General features: G+C 48.6%; 1 protein-coding gene across 1 annotated transcript in view; it reads right to left on the bottom strand.

Moving 5' to 3' along the window:
- ERICH6B (glutamate rich 6B) overlaps positions 1-24,753 on the bottom strand; it is a 70,173-nt gene that overhangs the window by 27,890 nt on the left and 17,530 nt on the right. The window contains exons 3-8 of the mRNA XM_042921183.1: positions 23,904-24,286; positions 17,782-17,827; positions 14,181-14,356; positions 7,422-7,493; positions 6,582-6,620; positions 3,147-3,235 (exon numbers count right to left, since the gene is read on the bottom strand). Coding sequence (XP_042777117.1) covers positions 3,147-3,235; positions 6,582-6,620; positions 7,422-7,493; positions 14,181-14,356; positions 17,782-17,827; positions 23,904-24,225 — 744 coding nt within the window. The 5' untranslated portion in view covers positions 24,226-24,286. The remainder of the gene's footprint in view (positions 1-3,146; positions 3,236-6,581; positions 6,621-7,421; positions 7,494-14,180; positions 14,357-17,781; positions 17,828-23,903; positions 24,287-24,753) is intronic.

The following is a 24,753-nucleotide window of genomic DNA, read 5'->3' as shown; positions in this document are numbered from 1 at the left end:
GTTTCAAGCTGCCTTTTTGTTTTGTAAATTTGACCAATCTATCCCAAATCTGTGATTCTAATACCCGTGAAGCTTTCACGTCGCCCTGCTCACGACGTGAGGTTGAGGTTGAGGCCTATTATGGCTGTTCAACATCCGATAACGTACCGTATGCCGTTAACGTATTAGCCTCCTCTGGTAAGCGGAAGACCGACATATCCAAAGTTGTGTGTGAGCTGGGACAAATTTAAGAATGTAGCTTGTGGTTGGCTGGGTTTTTCCAGGTTGGGGGGTAGGCTGGGGTGCCTCAGGTCCCAGACTCCGCAGCTCCTCTCCAACTGGGGGTGTTGAGTTAGCTAACCAAGCAGGCTATTACACAGAGGTGGGTGGCTCTCGTGTCATGGGGCCTAGGTAAGCCAGCCAAAATCTAAGCCTATAAAATGCCTCAATGTTATGAATCGAAACCTAAGGACCACCAATCGCAAGTGGCCAAATGGGCTCTCCCCAGCTCCCGCCAGCAGAGCACTTCCTAACCACTTCCGATTTGGTGGTACACAATTTGAATCGACATATGCTCAAGTAAACGCTTAAAATGTTTCGTAGGCCTCAGTTTATCTCTTAAAACCGGAGTCTGCTTCTGAGCAGGTAGAGGTTAAGGCCTGTGGCACCAATATGGCTGCCTCTAAATTCCTCATTGTTGACAATTCTTCCCTTGGGATGGAGTGACTTCCTATTTGCCTGGGCCAGTGATCTCTCCCCATCGTCTTTGGATTCTGAGTTTTGTTCCCCAGAAACCACGGTGCCCGCTGTGGCCCACCCGACAACAGACCCACGGGGTGGGCCTCGTTGAAGTTCTCGTCCCGTCCAGGCTGTGCCACCCTACTCGATTTAGCCAGCACACGTGACTTCTTAGAGGTCTGTCTCATTTGCTTCCCCTGCCTGTAGAGTAGAGCTAGCCTCCTCACCATGGCAGGTGTATCGAGTACCCCAGTGTTGAGTTCTCCATGCCCAGAGACCTCTCCTGGGTGAATCTCTGGTTCCTGCGACCGAAAACATTTGCACAGCAAGGTTTGTGAGGCGTGGGGATGTCACAGAATTAAAACAAGCGTGGATCGTGAACTAAAAGCAGCAAAGGGAGCCGAGCTGTCAGAATAGCCAAAGTATGAGAGCCCCTATCCAAATAGAAGGACTTAGCACCCTCTCTTTAGTTTGTACCCCAGTGGTTTCCGGGATTCCCCCAAAAGGGGCCTCAAAAGTCCACACGGACAAGTCTTTCAGCTACAGGTACCATGTGGCGTTTACGCCATTCTTTCTGTCCTGCTCTGGCCCCGCCTGTCCACCTCTGCCTCCAGTGACGTTGCTCGGCTGCCTTCCAACCCGTATGGCTGCCTATGGTGAGGAGGCCAGTGTCTGGGGCTGGGTGGGGGTGGGCGTGGTGTAGTGCACCTGTCACACGGGGCCTCCCCCGTGTACTGTGCACAACTTCCCGGGAGGTGCCTCCCCTGTGCCTCAGACTGCAGCTGCATCCCGTACGGCACATCTCAGTGGACAGGGGTGCTGAAAGGCTCTGAGCAATTTAAGTTTCTAATTAAAACAATTCAGATTCCAACTCTTGCTGAAAAAAAATCTTTCTACCTTTTCTATTGTAAATTCAGAAGAATATATCGGCTTAATTTTGAGTTCCAGGGACACAAAATTTCGGTCCTGTGATTGTCGTTAGTACCTACAGTCCTGAGAAAGTTTCTTCGCTGTAATGGAAAGGATGCATAATAATGTTTCCACCTGAATCAGCGTGTAAATCTTAGATGTAAGTAGACACAGGAAATTAGAGCCACGAGCTTGCACCAGCAGGTAAAATATTCATGCAGGAAAGAGGACACCGCATACTGTAGATGTAAGGCTTATTCAAACTATTGCGACTTCCCATCTCCTCTCTGGTTATGGGGTCCAGCTGGGGAAGGGACATCCATGGACTCTGGGGGGCCGGTTCTGTGTCCCTCTGAGGGGTCATGGTGGCAGGACGTGGGGAAGGCTAGCTGCCGCGAGCTGCTGCGGTGTTAGCCTGCATGGCACAGGCTGTTGTCTCAGTGTCTGTCCTGCGAGGCTGCCCCGTCCCTCGTCCTTTGGTCAGAGACAGCAGGCCTGCTTGTTGGGGTTTCTGAGTTGCTGTCTTTCAGCACGTAATCACCAGGGATATACGAAGCAAAAAGAGAACTCAGGAAACTCCCCACCATGTCATCCCTTGGGTCACGAGGTTACTAGCCAGTCTGATCGCTCTCCACCCTTCAATTTTTTTTTAATGTTTATTTTACTTTTGAGAGAGAGAGAGAGAGAGAGAGAGAGAGCAAGGAGGAGAGGGGCAGAGAGAGAGGGAGACACAGAATCTGAAGCAGGCTCCAGGCTCTGAGCTGTCAGCACAGAGCTCGACGCGGGGCCTGAACCCACGAATCGCAAGATTATGACCTGAGCTGAGGTCGGATGCTCAACCGACTGAACCGCCAGGTGCCCCTCTCCACCCTTTTCTTTTCTCCACCCTTCAGAGGCTTCTTTTCTTTTCTTTTTTTAATAATTTGTTTATTTTTTAATTTACATCCAAGTTAGGATATAGTGCCTCAATGATTTCAGGAGTAGATTCCTTAATGCCCCTCACCCATTTAGCCCATCCCCCCTCCCACCACCCCTCCAGCAACCCCCTGTTTGTTTTCTATACTTAAGAGCCCTTCAGAGGCTTCTTCTATTTGTTTTTTATATAACGTCTAGGGTTTTAAGCTGTAGTAAGTGGGAAAAGTACATCTACTCCATTTTCTAGAATTTAACGTCATTTTTATTGAGGTTTCAACAAAGACTGATTTGCCTTGATATCTAGATAAATTGAATGTTTTATTTTGGGCTTTGCCACCTTTCAACGGGTTCTGGAATGTGATTATATTATCAATAGGGCTCTGAAAGTAGGGCCATGGAGGGTTACCTTTGGTTTTCTTCTGACCCACTTTGATTTAATGTGTGGCATTTAAATTTTCATCTGTTTTAAGAAAAGCTCCTTTGGGCTATGCTAACAATGGAACGAAGCAATGAATCCCAGCACCAAGAGGCAGTTCCCCGCTGGCCTGGGGCCACACTGCTCCAACATCTGGAGGAAGGTGGGCTTGAGTTTTTATCTGACTTACCTTGTTATCGTAGCTCTCAGTTTCCACTGAGTTCGTGGGTTCATTTAATAAATCGTCCCAAAAGCTCTCTTTGGAAACAAACTCCACGGCTTTTGATTTTGGAGGGCACAGCAGAAGCGAAGGCATTTGGAAAAACAGCCACAACAAAACCAAAACCAAAAGGAAACAGAGTTACGGCATTTTGCCCTTTTAAATAAAAATGCATGCATCATCAATAAGGCTTTAGGTAAACTCATCAACTTTCCTAAAGTTCAGCTGGGAGATGTTAATAAAATAGGAATAAAAGGGTCAGTTTCAGTGGCTGACTTTAGAAAGTGTGTGTTACGAGCGGCTGGTGAAGGTTCACCTGACACAGTGACATTTGAGTGAGTCCTGAATGAAGTAAGGCAGCGGACAAGGAGGCAGATAGCTGGGAAAGAACATTCCTGGCAGGGGGCTAGCAGGTGCAAAGGCCCTGAGGTGACAGTATGTGGGAGTGTGGCTGACATAACTGACAAACTGTAAGAGGCACAGTATACCTGGAAAGGGGTGAATATGGAAGGTAGCGGGAGTGGAAATGGGGGAGCGGGGAAGGGGTTACAAGACCAGCCCACAGAGGACCTTATAGGCTATGGGAAGAATTTTAGATTTTATTCTGGGAGAGATCTATTCTGAGTGTGATTTCCTCTTGGAAATCCTGAGGAATATTCCTAACTCCTGCCAGTGTTGTAAAAAAATTGCCGATTTCCAGATGTATGTACGGCTCCTAATCGCGAATTAAAGCATAAGAGATATATTCTCGAGCCTATGAGCGTATAAAAAGCAGAGAGAAAATGCCTTTGTTCTCAAGGTCAGGTACAGCCTGGGCCGGGAGAGGGGCTTAGAGCCTCCAGGGTCGACGGGGTGCAAATTGAATCAAGGAATTGATAATTACATCTTGGGCCCCATCTCCTGCTCACGCGAAGGTGTGGCTCTTGAGGGGGGGCGCTCAGGGACGGGCTCTCAGACGGTAATTGAGCCCCCAGGGAAATTACTGGGGCCTGTTTTCTCAGCTTCAGGATGACAGCAGCTCCTTGAAGCCGGCCGACCCAGAGAGCCCTGAAAATCCACCAGGTTGGTGCAGGGCTGACTTATTGTGTCCGATTTTGTGTCTCTTTGGGGATGGAGAAGATTCTCCGTGATCTCTGCACGCGTTTACCTTGCACTTCTTCCCAGTTTGGGTTCAGTAATAAAAACTCTGTTGGGATAGAGAGCCCCCACTCAGCTGGACCTGCCTTTACCGACAACAGGCCCGGGGGCCTCTCTGCTCGATTCCAGAAACGCCTTGTGCATCCACACTGGCTGCCATGGAAATGGCCGAGAAACGTTTTGAAAAGCCATTTGGGAACACCCAGCAACAATCCATGGGAGTTCCAGCAAGCTCTGAGGGGGAGGCTCCTTGTGGTGGTCACTGGAGAGCGGATGTGGAGGACCTGGGAGAACGCGTCTGGAGAGACGGAGTGGCAGGAGGTGCCTCCCGTGGAAGATTCTTCGAGTATGCGCCCGCCCTAGATTGAGAGTGAGAGCCTGGCTCTCGCCCAAATAGCTTAGCAAGTCCCCATCATTTGTGATTCCCCATTTGAATAGGCTTTATGGAATAATGCAAATGAACTCCTTTGAGGGAAACAGAACTAGGTGTTTATCGCGGGAAGAAGGTGGCTTGGCAGTCCTGAATGCCGAACGACAGCCTTCTGAAGGGTTCGATTCAACATAACAATTAACCGTACCAACGTCAACGGGCGCTGTCTCCATGTCAAGACAAGCTCAGCAGTTGTGCGGCAACAGCCACAACTGGGGCTGAACGAGAAGGAAAAGCTTTATGCCTAGTGCCTAATTAACTTTCCCTTTGGGGATTTCTGTCTACCTCTACCTTTGTTCTGGTGAGCTGCTCATCTCCTCCTGTGAGGCCCTATGGGAGGGTTGGTGGGGGCGGGGGAAGTGTCAGGCCCTTGAGCGGTGGCCCTACGGGCTACTTGCAACCTGTCACCCAGCCCCTTGGCTCTCTGGTCCCCTCTTCTGTGTCAGGCTCGTCTTCAGGGCAGCACAGAGGAGCGGGGCTGACGTTGGTAGATGCCAGGCACACAGGATTCCCTAAAGCAGACTGTGTCCTCTCTGGAGCCGATTAAGCACAGATCTTAATTTTTTCTCCATCCAATCAGTGCCTCTCTTCTAATGGCTTTTCCTGCCGGAACCATAGTTCCCGAATTCGGGAGAGATGTTTGAGCCGCCCCTGCAGGGCAGATCCCCTCATTGTGGATGAGGAAAGGGAGAGAGGAAGCAGTGAAGCATGAGCCGTGGGGCCGGCTCTGAAAAATGGGCAACCTAGCTCTGCTGATAAACAGGCAACAGAGGCAACTTTGTCCTGCCTTCACCTCCTCGACCTTTCCTGTACTAAGTTCCTTTTTATTCTCGACAGGTGGGTTGAGGGATTGGCTCGTCTGGTGATTGCTAAGGGCGCAAGTCTATAAGCTGTTCTCAAACTTTGCTCCTCGAAGTGGGGCCCATGGATTAGTAGCAGTAGCTGCTGCTGGGAGCTTGCGAGAAATACAGGACCTCAGACCTACTGAGCCGGAATCTGCATTTTAACAAGATCCTCAGTGATCGTTCTGTCCATTAAAGTTTGAGCAGCACAGCTCTAAACCCTCCCTGGAAATGGATTAAGATGAAGACAATTCTATTGATCGGTACCCTTCTGGGGGGGGAGGGGTTGGGTAGCGGGTGGGATACATTGTCTAGAGTCTGAGAGTTTGTTTGATAAGCCACCTATGTATGCCAGACTTAATCTCCCCCTCAGCCCCTACCATGTTGAAAGACAAGATACTGTAGTCCCTAAATTGTTTCTAATAGGATGGGCCTGGTTAATTGTGGGGCTTTTGCTTTGGGTGTGAGGGTGGGAGGTGTCAGTGGGGATTTTGCCACCATCAGGATTCCCTCCTGTCCTTCCCCTTCATAGGATTCCTCCTATTAAGCCCTCCTTAATAAAGAATGAACGTGTTTCAAGGCACCATTTGTGGGGGCTCCAATTTATTCCCTACCAAGGTGCCATTGGATATGTCTATTTGGATGGGCCCTCGCGTCCTTGTCAAGCCCTGCTGCCCAGCCCTCGGGGATGCCGGCAGCCAGCTAGACCCTCTTGAAATGTGGGGCTCCTGAGTAAGGGATGAACTTCTCTCCCAGGTCATTCCGTCTTGCTCCAGAGACCCTCTCTCTGTTTCTCATTCTATTCCTCCTCTTCAGGAAAGGACACGGAAACCCATCCAAGTTCAGAGGCCGTGTGCCCAGCATGGCCCCGGGTCCTCCCGAGGACTTGGTGCAAGCTGGACCAGCAAGGGCCCCACCCTCCCGGGGCACCACCCCACAGCCCAGGACACTCTGCGGGGAGCAGGGATCTTTGGATATATTATGCCGGGTGCTTACCACTTTCCTCCTCACGAGCCACGTCAGGGGTAGCACACACTGAAAAAGAGTAGCAACAATTATTGATAGGATGTGGTATGGTGAACTTGTCTGGACCTTTGGGTCCCTGAGGGAATCAGTTTAAAAAGCACGTCCCAAATAGCTGGGGGAGACCAGAGTGGAGATCGTGGGTTTTGGGGTAAGTGGCTTCCACCGTCTTTGGCGGTTTGAGGCCTGTTGCTTACGTTCTCGACAAATAGTGATTCCCCTCCCTCTGTTCACATTTCATCCCGCCCACCAGAATTTAAATTCTGAGAAGGTGTCATTTTTTTCTTTTCACGGGCACACTGAGCTCCTGGAGGAACAGGTGCACAACGTAGCGATTCAACAACTCTACATGCTCTGCTACGTTCACTGCAAGCGTGGCCACGGTCTGTCAGAGGTTGTGATGGTTTTGTCCATCTTATATCCTGCCCAGTACGCAGTAGGTGAACAATAAGTGTCGGTAGGTATACAGTAAATGTCGCGGAAAAAACTGAGTAGGGGTAACCTATTATCTTTCCTTCCAATTCCAGTGGTAAATACCCTCACCTCCCTTTTCAAAATTCAATTCTCATTCAAATTTTAAAGCACTTTACCCTTTGGCTCCGTTTCTTCCTTGGTCCCTGAGCCTGGCACCAAGCCCTAGAAATAATGCCTTGGCCACTGGCCTTAGGTAAGATCGCTGTATCCTAAAAGGTCAAGGGAGGTCTCTCTTTGGCCGGGGGCACGCTCATCCTGTTATTCTTACCTTCTTGTGGATGGATTTGTTAACTTCTACAAGTCATTTAAAATCATCGTAAGATCATAAGATTTCAATACCTTCCAAATCTGACTTCGCAGTGGTTAGTGTGGTTGTGGAGAGTTTTAGTTTTGATTTTGATTTTGCAGGTGCTGTTGAGAGACAGGAGAAGGTGGCCGTTAGCGATTTTAAACTCCCACTTTCCGAGGGGTCCATATTAGACATTTAGGGCCCGAAGTTCTTCCTCGATGCCCAAGGCTGATCGCGAGAGGGGACGAGCAGATTGGAGGGCACTGGTGGCACTCCCTGCCTCTCCTCCTCCTCTTTAGTTCCGCTAACTTATCCAGGACTGCGGTGAACCAGGGGTCGGGACACGTAGCCCCTCTGTGGCCTTCTCCTCTGGTCACCACAGGGCCAGTTAGGATCCTCAGGATAGACAGAAGAGTATGGGGGGAGATTTTGGAGTTCCAAGTCGCTCCAAAGCCATGTGGAAATGTATGGGGTATGCGTGTCACTACGGGAAGTGGGCATGTCTGCCCTCCTGTTGCTCTCTGAGGAGTGTTCGATGGGAGCTGGCCGGGACACAAGGGGGCTATCTAGTACGATCCGCTAAGATACGCAATGGGAGGCTACTGTATTTTCTGAGGACTTTTGTAAGTTCTTGGTTATCGTTATTTTATGTCTGGCGGGATCTTGTAGTCCCTATTCCTTTTTGTGCCCTCCTCACCTCTCCCTCTTCCTATCCCTATACCCATGCATGCGCACACACGCGTCCTGTATGTAAGTCCTATGTGTGCACAGCAGAGGCTAGCAGCCTAGTGGTCAAAAAGCAGAGGCAAACTGCTCCGCCTGCCCCCAGGGGTGTCAGGATTCGAGCCTGGGCCAAGGGGTCAGGACGCAAGCCTCCCGCACCCACGCAGCATCCGTGACTATCAGTCCTTTAGCTGAGGCTGAGCCCTCTGCAGTCAAGGACCTCTCCAGCTTTTAAGAAGACTCATCCCATGCCCCGATGCATCAGCACTCCTGTGGCACTTGGGTAAATTCCTAGCAGTGCTATTGCTGGGTCGTAGGGTAGTTCTATTTTTCACTTTCTGAGGAACCTCCACACTGGTTTCCAGAGCGGCTGCACCAGTTTGCATTCCCACCAGCAGTGCAAGAGGGTTCCCGTTTCTCCGCATCCTCGTCAGTGTCTGTAGTTTCCTGGTTTGTTCATTTTAGCCGCTCCCAATGTTTATAGCAGCGCTTTCAACCATAGCCAAATTATGGAAAGAGCCCAAATGGCCATCAGCTGATGAATGGATAAAGAAGATGTGGTTTATATATACAATGGAATACTACTTGGCAATGAAAAAGAATGAAATCTTCCCATTTATAGCAACATGGATGGAACTGGAAGGTATTATGCTGAGTAAAATAAGTCAGTCAGAGAAAGACAGATATCATATATTTTCACTCATATGTGGATCTTGAGAAACTGAACAGAAGACCATGGGGGAAGGGAAGGGAGAAAAATAGTCACAAACAGAGAGGGAGGGAGGGAAACCAGAAGAGACTCTTAAATACAGAGAACAAACTGAGGGTTGATGGAGTGGGTGAGAGAGGGGGAAATGGGTGATGGGCATTGGGGAGGGCACTTGTTGGGATGAGCACTGGGTGTTGTAGGTAAGTCAATTTGACAATAAATTATATTCATTAAAAAAAGGGAAAAAAAGAGAAAATACTGGAGAAGAACTGTTGTTTTTGAGTTGAAGAACTCCTTCAACAAGATAAAAATTGTAACTTATAAAGGAAACTATTAATAAATTCAACGTCATTAAAAATATAAAAAAATAGGGGTGCCTGGGTGGCTCAGTCGGTTAAGCGGCCGACTTCGGCTCAGGTCATGATCTCGCAGTTCGTGAGTTCGAGCCCCGCGTCGGGCTCTGTGCGGACAGCTCAGGGCCTGGAGCCTGCTTCCGATTCTGTGCCTCCCTCTCTCTCTGACCCTCCCCTGTTCATGCTCTGTCTCTCTCTGTCTCAAAAATAAATAAACGTTAAAAAAAAAATTTAAAAAAAATGTAAAAAAATCAAATAAAAAAGAAGAAAACTCATCCCACTGTGGCATAGCTCTGTTAGGGATTTTTTTTTTTTTTTTTTTTGAACGTATTCCTACTCTAGCCCTTCAGCGCACAGGCAGAGTCAGACCTCGTCCTTGTGCGGAGAGCATCGATGCTTGAAGGCAGTTATCCTCTCTCAGAACCACGCGTCTTCCAGGCTTGCCACCCCCTTGGTGCCAACACGTCTGCGGATGACGCAGCCTCTGAGTCTGCCTAACGCCACTCTCTCCTCCGAGTCTGCGTCCAACTCTCATGCGGCGTGGCAGTCCTCACGCTGAACAGCTGTCCCGGGGCTGGCTAAAGCAGGACTGATTTCCGTTTGTATCATCTTTTAACCGTATTTGGTTACGCTAACTTTTCCAGCACTCACATCAGTCATACCACTGACTTCTTAAACTTGTGGATGAGTAAAGTGTCTACCCCTAACAGGCCTTTGTACTTGTACTTTGTACTTTGTACTTTCCCATCCTACCGTTTCTGTGGGCTTCAAAGCAGGATCCGCTCTAAGTTAGCGCTGCACTTTATGTAGCTAGTCCCGGGTCAATGTTTCCGCCTGTCAGGATTGTTTAGAATCTGATTGCATTATCCCCATCAACCAACAGCTTCAGGTCGTCTGCAAATATAAATATCCCTCCTCCGTCCGTATCCAGGTCTGTGCTAAAATGTCCCGAGCCCTGTGGCTCCCCACTAGAAACTGGGTTGACTCTGATCCTTAAACAGTATCTCTGCGGTGGTTATTCGACACTTCTCATTCTATCATTTTCCATTAGCATCCACCTGACACCTCTCCACCTCATTCATGGAATAGCAGGAAGGCTTTGCAAATGAACCCCCTTGTGGAACGTGGGCCTACTGGGTTACCACAGTTCCCCCGATCTACTCACTTCGTCAAGAAGGGACCTTGATTTGTCCTTAGCCTATGCTGGTTTCTTGTGACCATTTTGCTCTCAGTATTTTTGCCCCGGGTTGGTCGCACAGACTCATTTCCCATTTCCTCAAAAACCATACATGTGATTAAGCCACTCTCGCTCTATAGATATTCTGGTGTATGTTTTATCCCGGTCAGGACACGGAGTTATCGTTCCCTTCTGATCTTTTCACCAGCCTTTGGTTTCTGCTATTTCTTGCCTAATTTTGTGACATCTATTTCAATCCAGAGATCACTTTTCCTTCTTAGAGAAGTCAAAATTAAATAGCAAAGAACCTGACTTTCTCTGACTCGTTCCTCCGAATTGCACTATAAACAGTGTCCCTGTTTACCTTGATCTTCTTCTTGCCCCAATCATATTTTATTTATTTCTAAAAAATCTTTAACGTTTATTTATTTTTGTGAGAGAGAGAGAGAGAAAGAGCGCAAGTGGGGGAAGGGCGGAGAGAGAGGGAGACAGAATCCAAAGCAGGTTCCAGGCTCTGAGCTGTCAGCACAGAGCCTGATGCGGGGCTCGAACTCACAAGCTGTGAGATCATGACCTGAGCTGAAGTTGGAGGCTTAACTGACTGAGCCACCCAGGCTCCCAACCCTAATCATATTTTAAAAGGACCCTCTTTTTTTGTGGCTGCCTGCATGATGATGATGATGATGGTGGTGGTGAGGGGGATGGTGACAACAATGACTTTTTGGGAAGAATAAGTTTGTCCTGGGCTTCAGCTCTCCTGGCACTATTCTTAAGTTTGAGCCATTTTCCTACCTTTATCGCAGGTAACCTTCTCATCTTTTTAGCCTCTGCGTGTGATCTTTCAAAATCTGAGTCTACTGGAGGAAACGGCACTGGTCTGCACTTTGCGGAGTTTTCCAACCGTCTTCTCCATCCGGCCAGGTGGCTTGAAGTAAACTCCACTGACAGCCCTTCCTCCCTCTGTTTATCCCCACCCACATTCCTATACGGACAGTATCTCTTTGTATATACATCTTTCTATACGGAGCCCCCTTCCTACCAAGACTTTTTTGGGGAGTAGGATACACCCTCCTATCACCATATCCGGTCCTGAATCAGGTGAGGATTCAACAACAATTTTGCAAGTATTTAACAAATACTTACAGTATATTCACACAGGCTTACTATGTGCCAGGCACTAAGTCTTGAGGATTTTTACAGCCATAGGCATAATGCTCTGTGTTAGAACTTCTGCAGTTCTTTACGATCCTGCTCTGTGCCTGGATAGGTAGACACCTGAGGCCATCAATAGCCTTTCTGGTCCTCCCTCGGAACACTTCCTTACATACGTCATGAGGCATTTCTTGTGCCGTTAGCACAGTATCAGACTGTGTATCAGTATCAGACTGTTAGCGTCAGTATCAGACTGCCACTCTCCGTAGTAATAGGTTTCAAGGATTTATCTGGGTGTTTTCCCTCCACATTCGGTTCAAAGTCTTATTTGTTGAGAAGGGCCTTGCCATGTAAAATGCTGTTTCTGGCCCGCGGGGGTTGAACAATCCCATAACTTACAAATGCTTTAAAAAGAGGAACCTAGCCCCCGTGAAATTTATCCTCCACTTGAGGTTCTCTGGTTCTCCAGTGTTCCCGTGCCTATGAATCCTCTGGGGATGTTGTTAAGAATGCACACAGGGATCCTGATAAGGCTGGAAGTCTGCATCTTTACAGGAAATCTGGGACAGGGATGCACAGTCCCGGACCCGGAGGAATCGCATTATCGATGCCTGCTCTCACCTCTGCTGTTCCCACTGGCCCTCAGCCCTACACAGCCAGCGTTTTGGCTTGTTTTTGCCTTGAATGTCTGTGTTTCTCCAACAAGTGGTTGGGTGGCTCCTGCCCCGGGCTGAAAGCAGATTCTTTTTTGTGTCTTGCCTCCTTGGGAGTCCTTAGTGTTCTGTACTCCAGCTGCAGAAGGACTGGCTTTCCTTCATGGCATGGGCCCCATCCCGTCACCCACGCATCATTTTCCCTGTGTCACTTTCCTCTCTCTCCTCTTGACGTGGGTTTGAGCCCTTGCACCTTCCTGGACCTCTGTACTTCCTGTTTTTTTCCTGCACACCGTCACTTTCTCTTACAACTCTTTCACTTCAGAAGGAAGTATCTTTGCCATCGGTTTGCCCCATCCCATTGCCCAGACATAATCATGTACATGTTATAGGCACATTTGGCCCAACTGTTAGCCGTGCTCTCCAAAGGATGGCTTGCAAATCCAAGGCAGAAGGGGAAAGAAAAACCTCCACAAATTTTAGAGAATTGCCTGCTGTCCCTTGTGTTTCAACCTCTTCACGTAACTGCAGGAACCTGGGTGTGTCCCTGGTCCTGGCTTAGAGCCTCCAACCCAGAGCACATCTTTGGCCCAAGCCACCCATGTCACAATATTTGATCAGCAGGCACTTCCCGTGGGTGGCTAGACTTTTAATAAACACCAAACATATGCTGGCTGTAAAGAACTCAGTGTTAAAAAGATACTTAGCTGCAAAACGTGCCCCTACAGACCAAATATGCAGAGTGCTTCAGACCTAAATTAGACACAGACATGATTAGCTCTGTAAATTAAGCTTAGGGACCGAAAGGATCATGAATGAACACGTCAGATAAAACAATGACGGCAGGAGGCTCTCTCTCTCTGGAGGTGGGTCCATAGCTATAAGGACAGGCTTTGGTGCCCCCCTTCCCTCCCCCCAGCCTTCTTCTATCTTCTTTCTTCCCTCCCACATCCTTTCAAGCTTAGCACTGGCCCTTTACAGGCTATTACCCAGTAAATGACTTTAAGAATCCTGCTTATGAATATTTAGATAAATGCTCAGATTCTCCCCAGCTGTCATGCTTATTGACTTTGAAATGGTTCCAGTTCTCAGGGCTCCCTCGGAGCTCACGTGCTGACCGAAGTCCCACACGAACTGATTTAGCCCATAACATACTCTTCATCCTGCCTGGGCTGCCCGCGCCACTGGGCTCCTGGCCTGCGTGGCCCTGCCCTCTGCCTCTCCCCCCTCCCTCATAGGGTTTCTGGCTCTTAATTTCATTTAACCACATTCGAGCTACAAAATATAGCAGGCACGGATGCAGGCAGGGAAGGGGGGGGGTGATGGGGGAATCTAATTTACCGCTGCCATGACTACAGATGTGAAATGAATCTGTGAACCCGTGATGGATCAATCTCACGAAGGCGGGATTTAAATTATTAATAACGGCAAGAAATGCCATTCAGTGTTCCGTCCCAGGATCCTAGAGTGAGGGGACTTTGGGCTTAATTGGGTAGAGGATTAAGATTCTCAACGCAATCTTGCCAAACTGTCTCTGGAGTCTCTCCAGGCTGTGGCTACAAAAGTTCACGCTGCCGATGATTTTGGCTGGTTCTGAATCCGGGCTGGCTTTGCCTGCCTGCTGAGACAGAATCCCATTTGCCACTGTCCACGTGATCATCCGGATACAGCCCATCACCCCGAGGAACCAGTCTGTAATCTGGGAAGGTAATGGCCTGTGTCCCCGAGGGAAATAGGGCCTGTGTTCATGTAGAACGGGAACAGGAAGGCTAATGAAAAGAGAGGGGAAGATTGAAAAAGGTATTTGTTCTAGCACTTTGCTGATGCTCTTTCTCTGAGGGGGGTCTGGGCTGGAGGATGGGGGTGGCAGGGCTAGTAGAGGAGTTTAACTTTTTCCCTAAAGTACCATATCGAATGGCACGGGAAGAAATATCTGTCATTAGCATGAGAGGCAATGCGGGAGCCCCGCTCTTTCGCACGCACGGAATGCATGCCCCCTCCAGCCCCCTGTGTGATGGCCAGCAGGGGGCAGTTCCCCTTACCCAACTTAGTCTCATAGATCCATTCTGTCTGCGTGCTCTCGTCATGCCAGGCCAGAAGTTCTCCATCTTGCTGCACGGAGGATGTGGAAGGCATCGCATCATGGTATGGAGACTCGTGGGACAATTCAGAGATGAAAGGAGGGGCGGCGTAGAAGGTGGTCCCCTGAGCGGGTTCCCTGTCAGAAGGGAGCACAGGGGCGGGTCAACTTCCACACAGGGGTCCGGGCAGGCACTGGGTTCTATGGCCTGCTGGGAAAGTGGGGGTGGGGTGCTACCCTCCGTCTCCTGCAGACTCTGCCCGTCCCAGATGGTGGATGTCGCAGGTTGAGAGGGACCAGCTTGTAGATGGTGGTAAATAGGCCCATGAGCCATTCCGGGCGGCGTAGCCCCATGTCGCCAACTGCTGCTTCGTTTGGAGTAGAAGTCTCTACGGATGCCTTCAAAGGCCAATGGGCCAGGCTTCCATTACTGACACTCTAGTGTTGCAGAACATTCTCTGTCCTTCCTCGTTATGACCCTGCCCATTTCAGTGGCCCTTTCTGCCTCACTGCTGCCTCAGAAAGAGTGGGAAAAAATACCAAAGTAGATCCTGCAGCCTAAAATCAAGCCCTGAGGCCTGTCCCCTCTAGTCTGCCCACCACAGATACCGCCATTATGGAGAAAGGTTTCCACAGGGCCTGCTGACAGAGCAGTGGCTGTGAGGCAGAGATCCTGCCATTTGACAGCTTAGTATCAAAAGGGGCAACCCCAAAACACCACAGCTGTGTTCTTCCTCGGGAATCTCTGGCTTTTAAGTGGGAACAAAACCCCATAATTCAAAGGGACGAGAGGGGTCTTTGGGGGTATTTCAGCCCTGAGGTCACCTCATGTAAACCGGTCGAACGGCAGAGACAAGCGTGAGGGACAACGCCAACCCAAGTGGGTGGCGACTGGGGTTGGTAGACAAAGCACGGACTTCGGTGTCAAACGACCCGAGCTTAAATCTTGGCTCTTGCACGATTGTGGAGTAACTTTGGGTAACCTACTTAACTTCTCTGTGCTTCAGCTTCTGCACCTTTCTGATAATCATACCTCCCTCATAGATCCTCACCGGTGGGGACGAGACGAGACGAGAGTGGGCAACGTGGTCTTAGCTGCTGTTGTTCTTACTGGGGAGGTAAGGTCCCAGAAGGTTCTTACTGGGTTCGGTGGCCCTTCAGCGACAGGCCTGTTCCCTGTGTGGGCCAGGGTTCCCCTACGCAGAGGGGGACGGGGAGGGGGCTGCATTCTGAGGCTGGGGGGGGGGTGAAGAGGTTGAGGGAGAGGGGAGGAGGCCACTTGCTGTACCCGGGAGGCTCAGTGCCTGTGGGAGCTACAGACAGATCTCGTTTCACTTCCAAGGGGCCCGTGGGAAGGCCTGGGTCTGTGCCAGCCTGCGGCTAGGGCAAAGTGGCTGTGTTCTCAGGATGCGCCATTAAAAAGGAGCAGTGGGGTCAAGTGGCAAGATGGCAGATCCTAGATCAGGTGACCACAGGGATCGAGAGCTGGTGGACATAGGTAAGCTCTTCAGGCAAGTGTCAACCCTTGCCCTGTTCCGGGCCTCAAGGCCAGATCAGGAGACTCTCCTGGGCTTTATCTTTTTAGCGGGATGATGCCTGTCCTGTCTCACTCCCTGGTGACCCCGAGAGGTAATGCAAGTCCCCATGAAAGGACTCTGAGGAGTCAAAGCAGCCAAACACGAAGGGGGGGGTTATACGTAAGGTAACGGTGGCCCTATCTGGTCATTGCCCTCGCCACGTACATTTACTCAACGTCCTCCCTGCCTGCCACACCTGCCTTGGGCTGGGACGGTGCAGGGTCTCTGGGGCACCTGTGGAGGCGGGGCTGGGGTTCTGGCCTCCTGAGCCAAACGCCAGCTCCCTGCCCCGTCTGCAGTGGAAGGGCTCAGGAAGAGCCATGGATCCTGGATCCTGGGGAGCGTGGATGGTTGCGGGCCTGCGTGGTCAGCTGTTTCAGAGTGGGGGAGGGGCCTGGTGTGCACGGGGTGGGGGACCTTCAGGGCATGCGTGTAGAAGTGGGAGAGGGAGCCTTCCTGTTTATCAGGGACCCACGAAACGCTGCTGAACCTGAACCTGCTTCCTTTTCCCACCCCCTGCCTTAACAAACACATATGAGCGTAACACGTCCTGCCTGAAGTGGTTTGCACAGTTTCAGTGTCTCAGCAACCTTGTGCCAGGAAAAGCCAGGGGCTCTCTGAGCACCCATGGCCCAGACCTGGACTCTGGGAGCCAAGCCAAAAAGCGTGTGACAGACACAGGTGAGGCCCCAGGGCCCCTCCGATCCTCATGCACTCCTCGGTGACAGGAAAGCCACTCAGCTGGAATATGAATAAAGGGCTGGAAGGGTGCATACGTTTAGGTCAAAGCTGACCAGGAATCATGACTCTTATTGCAGGCGTGCTGTTTCCATGCGGTGGCTCCTGGAGGGCAGGCCAGGAATGACAAGGAGCCACAGCGCTTACTGAACACGTCGTGTGCACTGGGCACGGTTCTCAGGGAGCCCTGTGAGTTACTACTCCTTTCATCCCGACCATAGCCTCATACGGCTGAAATTCTTACTGTCCCCATTTTATGAAGGAAGAGTCTGGGGCCGCAGGAGATTACGTGGCTGCCCTGGGGCACACAGCGGGCTGGGTGGAGCCACTGACATTCGCACCCAAGCAGCCTGGTGCTCGAGTCCCTGTTCCAGTCACAGCCTTTCCAGTGGTCCCTGCCACATTGCTTAACACGCTGTGGGTATCAGCAATGGAGGTGAAGGGGCCTCGGAAGAGCCCCTCCCTTTGAGGTGTTGCTTCAGTGGAGGCGAGGCCGTCAGACCCACCGGTGCTCAGCCTCCCGCAGCGTGCAGCCTGGAGCGCAGGACCCGGCGGGCTCGCGGGGCTGAGGGGTAGCCCTCAAGTTGTAACCTGTGGGCTCCGAATGCGGAGCAGCAAGGGTCTCCTTCCTGCGTCTCACCATAACCGAACTGGCCTCGTGCTTTCTTTGTATCTAATGCCAACCCACTTCACCGGTGGACACAAATGTCCCCCCGCCTCCCCCCAATCATCCTTTGGGGAGGGATTGTGGGGGAGGAGACACAAGGACAAGGCCTGTGAGTGGGAAGTCGGGGGTACCCCCCACCTTGGTTTCTGCAGAGCTGAGCGCATAGAAGGAGGCATTGACATGCCTGAACGAGGCAGATGGCAACTCTCTTTGGGGCATTGTGTTTACGGTGAGCACGGCCGCAAGCCCCTTGCCACCTCTCCCAGGTTGAGACCTTGTCTGCGGACTCAGATGGCTCCTGCCCTTTCCTCTCTGTAGTGCTGGGCATCCAGGAATCGGACCTTGGGAACTGTCTCTCACCCTGTGAGTGGCCGAGTGGCAGAAGGCAGTGGTGGGAGGTCCTTTCTGTGTGACTCCCCAAGACCCCCGTCCCTCCACCGCAACCCCTCCTTCTCCAGGGGGCCTGTCCCCTGCACTGCCACCCCACCCCCCTGCTCCCCGGCTTCGGGACGCAAAGGCTCCGGAAGCAGCATCCCTAAGCACGAATTTCCATCCGATTTATCCAAAAAGAAAACTATTACCTTGTAAGGACAGGCAGGTTTTTCCATGAATACATCATATTGAATTCTATTGGAAAAAGAACAGGACAATATTGAAAAAAAAGAAGGCATCTTTTTTTTTTTTTTTTTTTTTCTTATTTAAAAATGTGTGGTCGGGGTGCCCGGGTGGCTCAGTCGGTTGAGCGTCCGACTCCGGCTCAGGTCATGATCTCACAGTTCGTGAGTTCGAGCCCCGTGTCGGGCTCTGTGCTGACAGCTCAGAGCCTGCAACCCGCTTCGGATTCTGTGTCTCCCTCTCTCTCTCTGCCCCTCCCCGCTCATGCTCTGTCTCTGTCTTAAAAATAAATAAAACATTTAAAAAAAAAAGTGCTGTCAAGTATGTGATGCTAGGTTTGGGGTGGAGAGGCCCCGATTTGTAGAATTTTTCTATTTTTACTTGTCGTTAGTATTGTCTCTCTTAATGGTTTCCTTTAGAAATTACAACGTTAAATTTCATAAAGTCAAGGAGAACTCAAGAAGATAATGTTCATGAAAGCATGGATTTTGGAAATTCAAGTTTGCTTTGTTAATCTTCGGGTTATCAGGCCTCCTTCTGTCCCGAGGTGAAGGCTATCTGTACAGAAGAGGTAACTGAGGTTCAGAATATTTTAATATTTTAATTTTAATATTAATATTTTATTTTAATACGAGTATTAAATATTTTTTATTTAATATTTTAATACGAGTATTAAACATAACATAAATATTAATTAATATACATGTTAATATTTTAATCTTAAAATATAAATATTTTACAATTTAGTTTTAATGTCAAAGAGGCTGTTTGTGTCATTTAATTACCCATTTGCCTGGAATGATATGTTAGGAATTTCGTGCACAACTGGGATAAAATATGCCACCAATTCTCATAATAGAGACCGGTAGAATGGAAGGAGGAAAGAGATAAGAACCAGAATTTGAAGTCTGGAACTTCGATGTTCAACGCTTTTCCTTACCCACAGTTTACCCATGAGACAGAGTATTATTGAGGAATATTACTTGGATGTTAAAATGATGTCTGCAAAAACCAATCGACATGGGCAAATGTTCAAGTCACGACACGGTTACAAAAGTAAAATACAAAGTTGCACGTACCGTGTGTTTAAAACAGTGAAAACAAAACTGCAAAACAAGGAGCACCACCACCACCAAATAGAGAAGAAATAAGAGTGGAAGGACAGAATGAGAATCACTAAAAAGTGAATCAGCTCTATTTATATTTGAATGTTGGTAGAGTGGACAATGTTTTGCTGCTCTCTGCTTTCCAAGTTTTCAATTAAAAAAAATGAACAAAAGCAAGGGGCGCCTGAGTGGCTCAGTTGGTTGAGCACCTGACTCTTGATTTCAGCTCAGGTCTTGATCTCAGGTCGTGGGATTGAGTCCCGCCTTGGCGTCTGCACTGAGCATGGTGCCTGGTTGGGATTCTCTCTCTCTCCCTCGCTTGAGTGCTTTCTCTCTCTCAAAAGCAAACAAACAAATAAATAAACAAAAGTAGATTTTATTTTTGTTAATGCCATTCTCCTAAAATTAAAATATGCACATAAGTTATTAAAAAGCCAAAACAAAGAATGAAAGGAGGAAGGAAAGGAGAAAAGACAGAGGTGATTACAAGAGGAAGAGAAGAGAAGCCTTGGGAGCCTGTCCTGGTTCCTTTAATGGCTTCCCATGACCGTGGAGTAGTCACCTACCCTCTCTCTGACTCCAGGTTCTGCATTTGCAAAGTGGAGACAAATAATGGCTGGGAGAAATTAAGGGGACAAAGATCGTGAAATATACAACACACGCCAATGCCACTGCACTGTGCTCCTGACCTTGGGCAAGACACATAGACACGTACAGAAAGTGATGCCGTTTGTTCCGGAGCAGAGTGGAGGCTGTGAGCGACTGGCCTTGGGGCTCAGCAACTCCCTCACCAGTTCCAACTCAAGGCAGGCTGGTTGCAAAGCTCTGTCACCATCTGTGAAGTTTCCTGCCTGACAAATTGGCTGGCTCTCCCGTCCCTGCCTTATCAATATATTGCAAACCTTTCTCCTTCAGTACACAGAACACTGCTGGGTACCCTGTTGGAAAGGGTTGTTGGGGCATCAACTCTTAACTGGAAATGGCCACTGAATGATAACAGCATGTGGGCCAAACGGCATCTGGAGCTGTGGGAGAGGGGGTGGGGGCAGCGAGGGTAAAGAAAATCAAATCCGGCAGATTCCGCGTATCAAAATACAATTGGGCAAAAACATTATGAATCAAAATTAATATACTGCGACAGCTCTACGGTATTATTTGCCACCGAGCAGAATGCATCTTCAGGAAGTTCTGGGGTTCTAAAAAAACCAAATGGGGCCTCATTATGGAACGGTTTCTTGTTCTACGATGGCATGATAGTAACAAAGATTGCACTTCCTTCTAGCACCTCCCGCCCACGTGAGATCAGAAGAGCATTTTTGCATCTCACAATGGAGGTGGGAGAGCTTTCAAAGCATTTTCAGATATACTTTTCCACTTACATTTTGCAACCACACTGTGAAGAAAGGTAGTTTTACGTACAGGCAAACTGAAACTTAGAGAAAGTTAAGTGATATGCCCAAGGTCAAGGGCGGCCCCACCATGTGCTGAATCATCTGACCCTGACATCACACCTGCAGCGTGGACACCCACGGTTTACGAAACCTCCGTGGAACCTCTTGGGGCGATCAGTCACACGGCGCTATTGATTATTCGGTGGCAATTGATGCCGCGTTTATATTCAAGTTGCTCGTCTAATTTTATTGGATTTCCCCCACAGGCCGTGGGGAAAATTATTTCTTTAAAGAAGAGAGGAGGGTACAGGTTGTTAGTATGACCCTACCCTGATTTATCCGGGGCAATGGGAGTCTCTGAAATTGACCAGCCTGCAGAGTAGTTAGGTGGGGGGCACAGATCCCTCCCACACCCCGATCCATTGCATCTTCTCTTTGTGTTAAGTCCACTTCACAAGTTGAGTGGGTGGGGTGTGTGGTGGGGAGAGTATAAATTACCCTTCACAAGTCAATGGTAGGAGAGTAATGGAACATAACACAATACACGAATAGTAATAGTAAAAGGAGCTAACACTTGCCTAGGCTTCCGATGCTATGTGCCCGGCAGAGTTCATAATGCTTTACATGATTTAATCCCTTTAATCTTCACAGATATCCTATAAGGTATGTCTGTTGTTATTCCTAATTGATAGTTAAGAAACCCAGCACACAGAGGGCTTCAGTGACTTGCCCAAGTTCACGCACTAATAAGTGGGAGAGATCTGACATGCCAGCCTAGGCAATGAAGCTCCTGAGAGAGGAAGAAGACGGTGTTCTTTGTGATCTACCACCAGATAGACAAATGGCACCCTGGCTTCTCCATCCTCTTGGGCGAAATGGGGCCTCAGAATCTTTCTCAACATAGTGCTCCAGCACTAGTCTCTAGTAATTAATCCATCAGCCTAAGAGAGGGGAGCCCGTTTTGTCATTTCCAGGGCTCATTTTATAGGTGCCAATGAATTTATAAAAATATCTTAAAGAACAAATGCTGGTGTGTGCATGTGTGTGTATGTGCATACGCGTGCGTGTGTGTTTGACTTTATGAAACAAACGACATTAAGCTCGATTCAATTTGCATTTACTGAGCATTTGCTATGGGTCTGGAAGGCATTCTTGTGCCAAGGGCTAAGCCAATTTATATCTTAAAGGTATTGGTAGAATATTCCACATAAGGAAATATTGATGTAAATTCTTTCAAAAAGTTCCAAATCCTGTTGTAGACCCTTTTTAATGTAACCTGTTTTGTGCAGCCTGGCGCAGTACCCTGGGTTTTCATAGACCAAAACATTCTTCCATGTGCCTTTCAAGGCATTTAACATTCCTCTACAGTTTTGCAGTGCCTCTCCAAATTTTGCTAGCAGGGCATTTATTTTCAAAGCTTTTGCTTTATACACAGTTCCATTCACTTGACAACATTGTATTTGTCCTACTCCAGTGGGTAATATATTTACAAAGGCCCAGTGCATACAGGGGACATGTTAAGAATGCTTGATTCATACTGTGCAAAAGAAATGGTCTGAATGCTATTTTTCAATACTGGAATTACACCTGGTATTTGAACAGCAGGGATATTAGGATTCCGAGAGGGAGAGAGGCACACACCAAAGAGAGTTGCCCAGCAATAGAGAATTATCTCTCCAGTGCCCTAACTAAATTTCTTCAGGGGTAGCAGGAATCTAGGATGTGGCATCTGATTTGGTGAAGGGGGATGTAAAGGCAAAAATGCCTGTGTGGCTGCTGAGAACACCCAGGTTTTGGATGCGGGCTGTGTGTAATCAGACTGGGATTTAAAACTTGAAGCTGCCGGGGCGCCTGGGTGGCTCGGTCGGTTAAGCATCTGACTTCGGCTCAGGTCGTGATCTCACGGTCCGTGAGTTCGAGCCCCGCGTCGGGCTCTGTGCTGACTGCTCAGAGCCTGGAGCCTGTTTCAGATTCTGTGTCTCCCTCTCTCTCTGCCCCTCCCCTGTTCACGCTCTGTCTCTCACTGTCTCAAAAATAAACGTTAAAAAAAAAAAAATTAAAAAAAAAAAAATTAAAAGTTGAAGCTGCCAATCCCCCGCCCCCCAAAACAAACAAACAAACAAGAAACCAAAAAAACAAAAAACCCAGAAAACAAAACACAAAATCAAGCTGCCTGAGGTGCTTGCAGTGGGTAACGGAACCAGATCCAGAAAAATAATGTAGTTCTATTTCTAGGTCAACGGTAAGATGATGCAGAAGACCTGGATGTTTAGCTTTCTGAACGTGGTTGGATATATAAGGCCAAGCAGTCACGTCAGCAAGGGAAGGCCCCGCGCAGGCCCGCGAGAAAATGCGTATCAGCCGCTGCCAGCAACGGAACAGGGAGGCCAGGGCCAAATAATAAAGCCCAGTTTAAGGAACAGGTGCCAGTTGCGGGAATCGTGTTGGAAAAATGTCAGCCCCAGGATGAGAGAAATCACTCCAGAGTTAAATACTCACCGGCAGAGTAAGATGATGCCTTCCGGGGACCTACTGGGTACCCTGAGAAGCATACTAGTGTCTGTTGACCTAGCAACAGATTGTGGGATGTATTCTAGGAAGTAATTGGAGGTCATTGATAAAATTGAGCTCTAAGGATGTTTCTCAAAATGCTGTTTGGAAAACAAACGTAATGAGTAGAAATGAATGATTAATAATAATAGGGAATCGATTGAAAATATTACGGCTTGCAAATACAATCCAGTGCAATGCAGCTATTAAAATGATTTGGAGAAAATTTAATAACATGAAATGATATTCCTAGAAGTATATATTTATGTGTGATTGCAATATATAAATATATAAATAAATGTACCTTAAAAAAGTAGGTTACAAACACTTTATAAAGCCTGGTGAGGGTATAACCAAAGTGGGAAAGTGATTATTCCCCTCTGGATGGGAGGGATTTTTGCTTTCTTTGTTTCGCTCATATACAGTTTCCCTAACGTCCGCAATAAATATGTGTTATTTGTGCAATAAGGAAAAGATACAAGTTATGGGCTATATTCTGCTCGTTTTGTTTATGAATAGGTGCTTCATGTTCGTTAAGCCTCTCTGCTCTGTGGGCACCGTTCTTGGGGTCCCAGCTATTGAGATTGGGAGAACGTGGTCAGGAATGAGTGTTCCTACCTGTCGGCACTAAGGGCAGGATTGACAGATTGAGCCTCGGCTCTATCTCAAGCTTGATCTTTTTCCCTGGGTGTGGTGGTGGATGACAGTTGCTATCTTTTAAAATTTTGTTAAAAAAATGTTTATTAATTTTTGACAAAGAGAGAGAGAGAGACAGAGACAGAACATGAGCAGAGACAGAGGGAGACATAGAATCGGAAGCAGGCTCCAAGCTGTCAGCACAGAGCCCGACGTGGGGCTCGAACTCACAGACCGTGAGATCATGAGCTGAGCTGAAGTCAGACGCTCAACCGACTGAGCCACCCAGGCGCCCCACCAGTTGCTATCTTTTAGAAGGCCCTCTTCCGCATACCCGTCCCAGATACTCTTCTTCACACACCTACTCTTTTCCCTTCAGATACTCTCCCTCGTCCAGATACTCACCGTCTTCCAGATACTTTCCCAACAGATACTCTTCTTCCAGGTCCTTTTCCTCCTGTAGATGCTCTCCCGCCTTCGCATACCCCTCTCCATACAGGTACGCCTTCCCCTTCAGCAACTTTTCCTCCTCCAGGTAGTCGTCTTCCTCCAGATATTCCTCCTCTTCCAGATACTCTTCCTCTTCAGGAAATAGATAGTCTTTCTCTGAACACTCTTCTTCCTCGATATCCTCCTCCGAAGATATGGTCTGTGTGGAATTCTGGGACATTGTGGCAGAGCGAAGGGGTGATGTTCCTCTTGATGACTGATCATTTTCAGCAGACATGTTGGGGCAGCATTAAGTAGATGAAACCCTGCAGCAAGCCGCAGGCGGTCACTTCGCCATCCTGGTAACCAAGAGAGGAATCAAATCCCATTAGTCGGTAATCGCTACTGCATATTGATTTATATCCATTCGTATTCGCTCATTTCATTCACCAGTGTTTGGGTGGCCCTTTGAATGTGCACGTCGGTATAGAGCGGCCCATGAAAAGGCACAAAAAGGGGAACAGAGGTTTTACCCTCCAGGAACGGGTAGGAGAGATCACACCTGAAGGCAACACCTTTGCAATTACTGCACAATATGAAGTAAGCCTGGAGGGCTGGAGAGTGAAGGAGTGATTCGGCGTTTAATGGTACAGTCATCAGAGGAGACTTAGTTATTCATCAAGAAATATTTGTTACCACAATAATCAAGAAGAGGATGTTGGGATACCTGGGGGGCTCAGTCGGTTCAGCATCCGACTCTGGATTTCAGCTCGGGTCACGATCTCACGGTTCGTGAGTTGGAGCCCCGCGTTGGGCTCTCCGCTGA

The sequence above is a fragment of the Panthera leo genome, chromosome A1 (genome assembly GCF_018350215.1).
Source record: "Panthera leo isolate Ple1 chromosome A1, P.leo_Ple1_pat1.1, whole genome shotgun sequence".
NCBI lineage: Eukaryota > Metazoa > Chordata > Mammalia > Carnivora > Felidae > Panthera > Panthera leo.
This window is presented reverse-complemented; position numbering and strand designations above follow the sequence as displayed.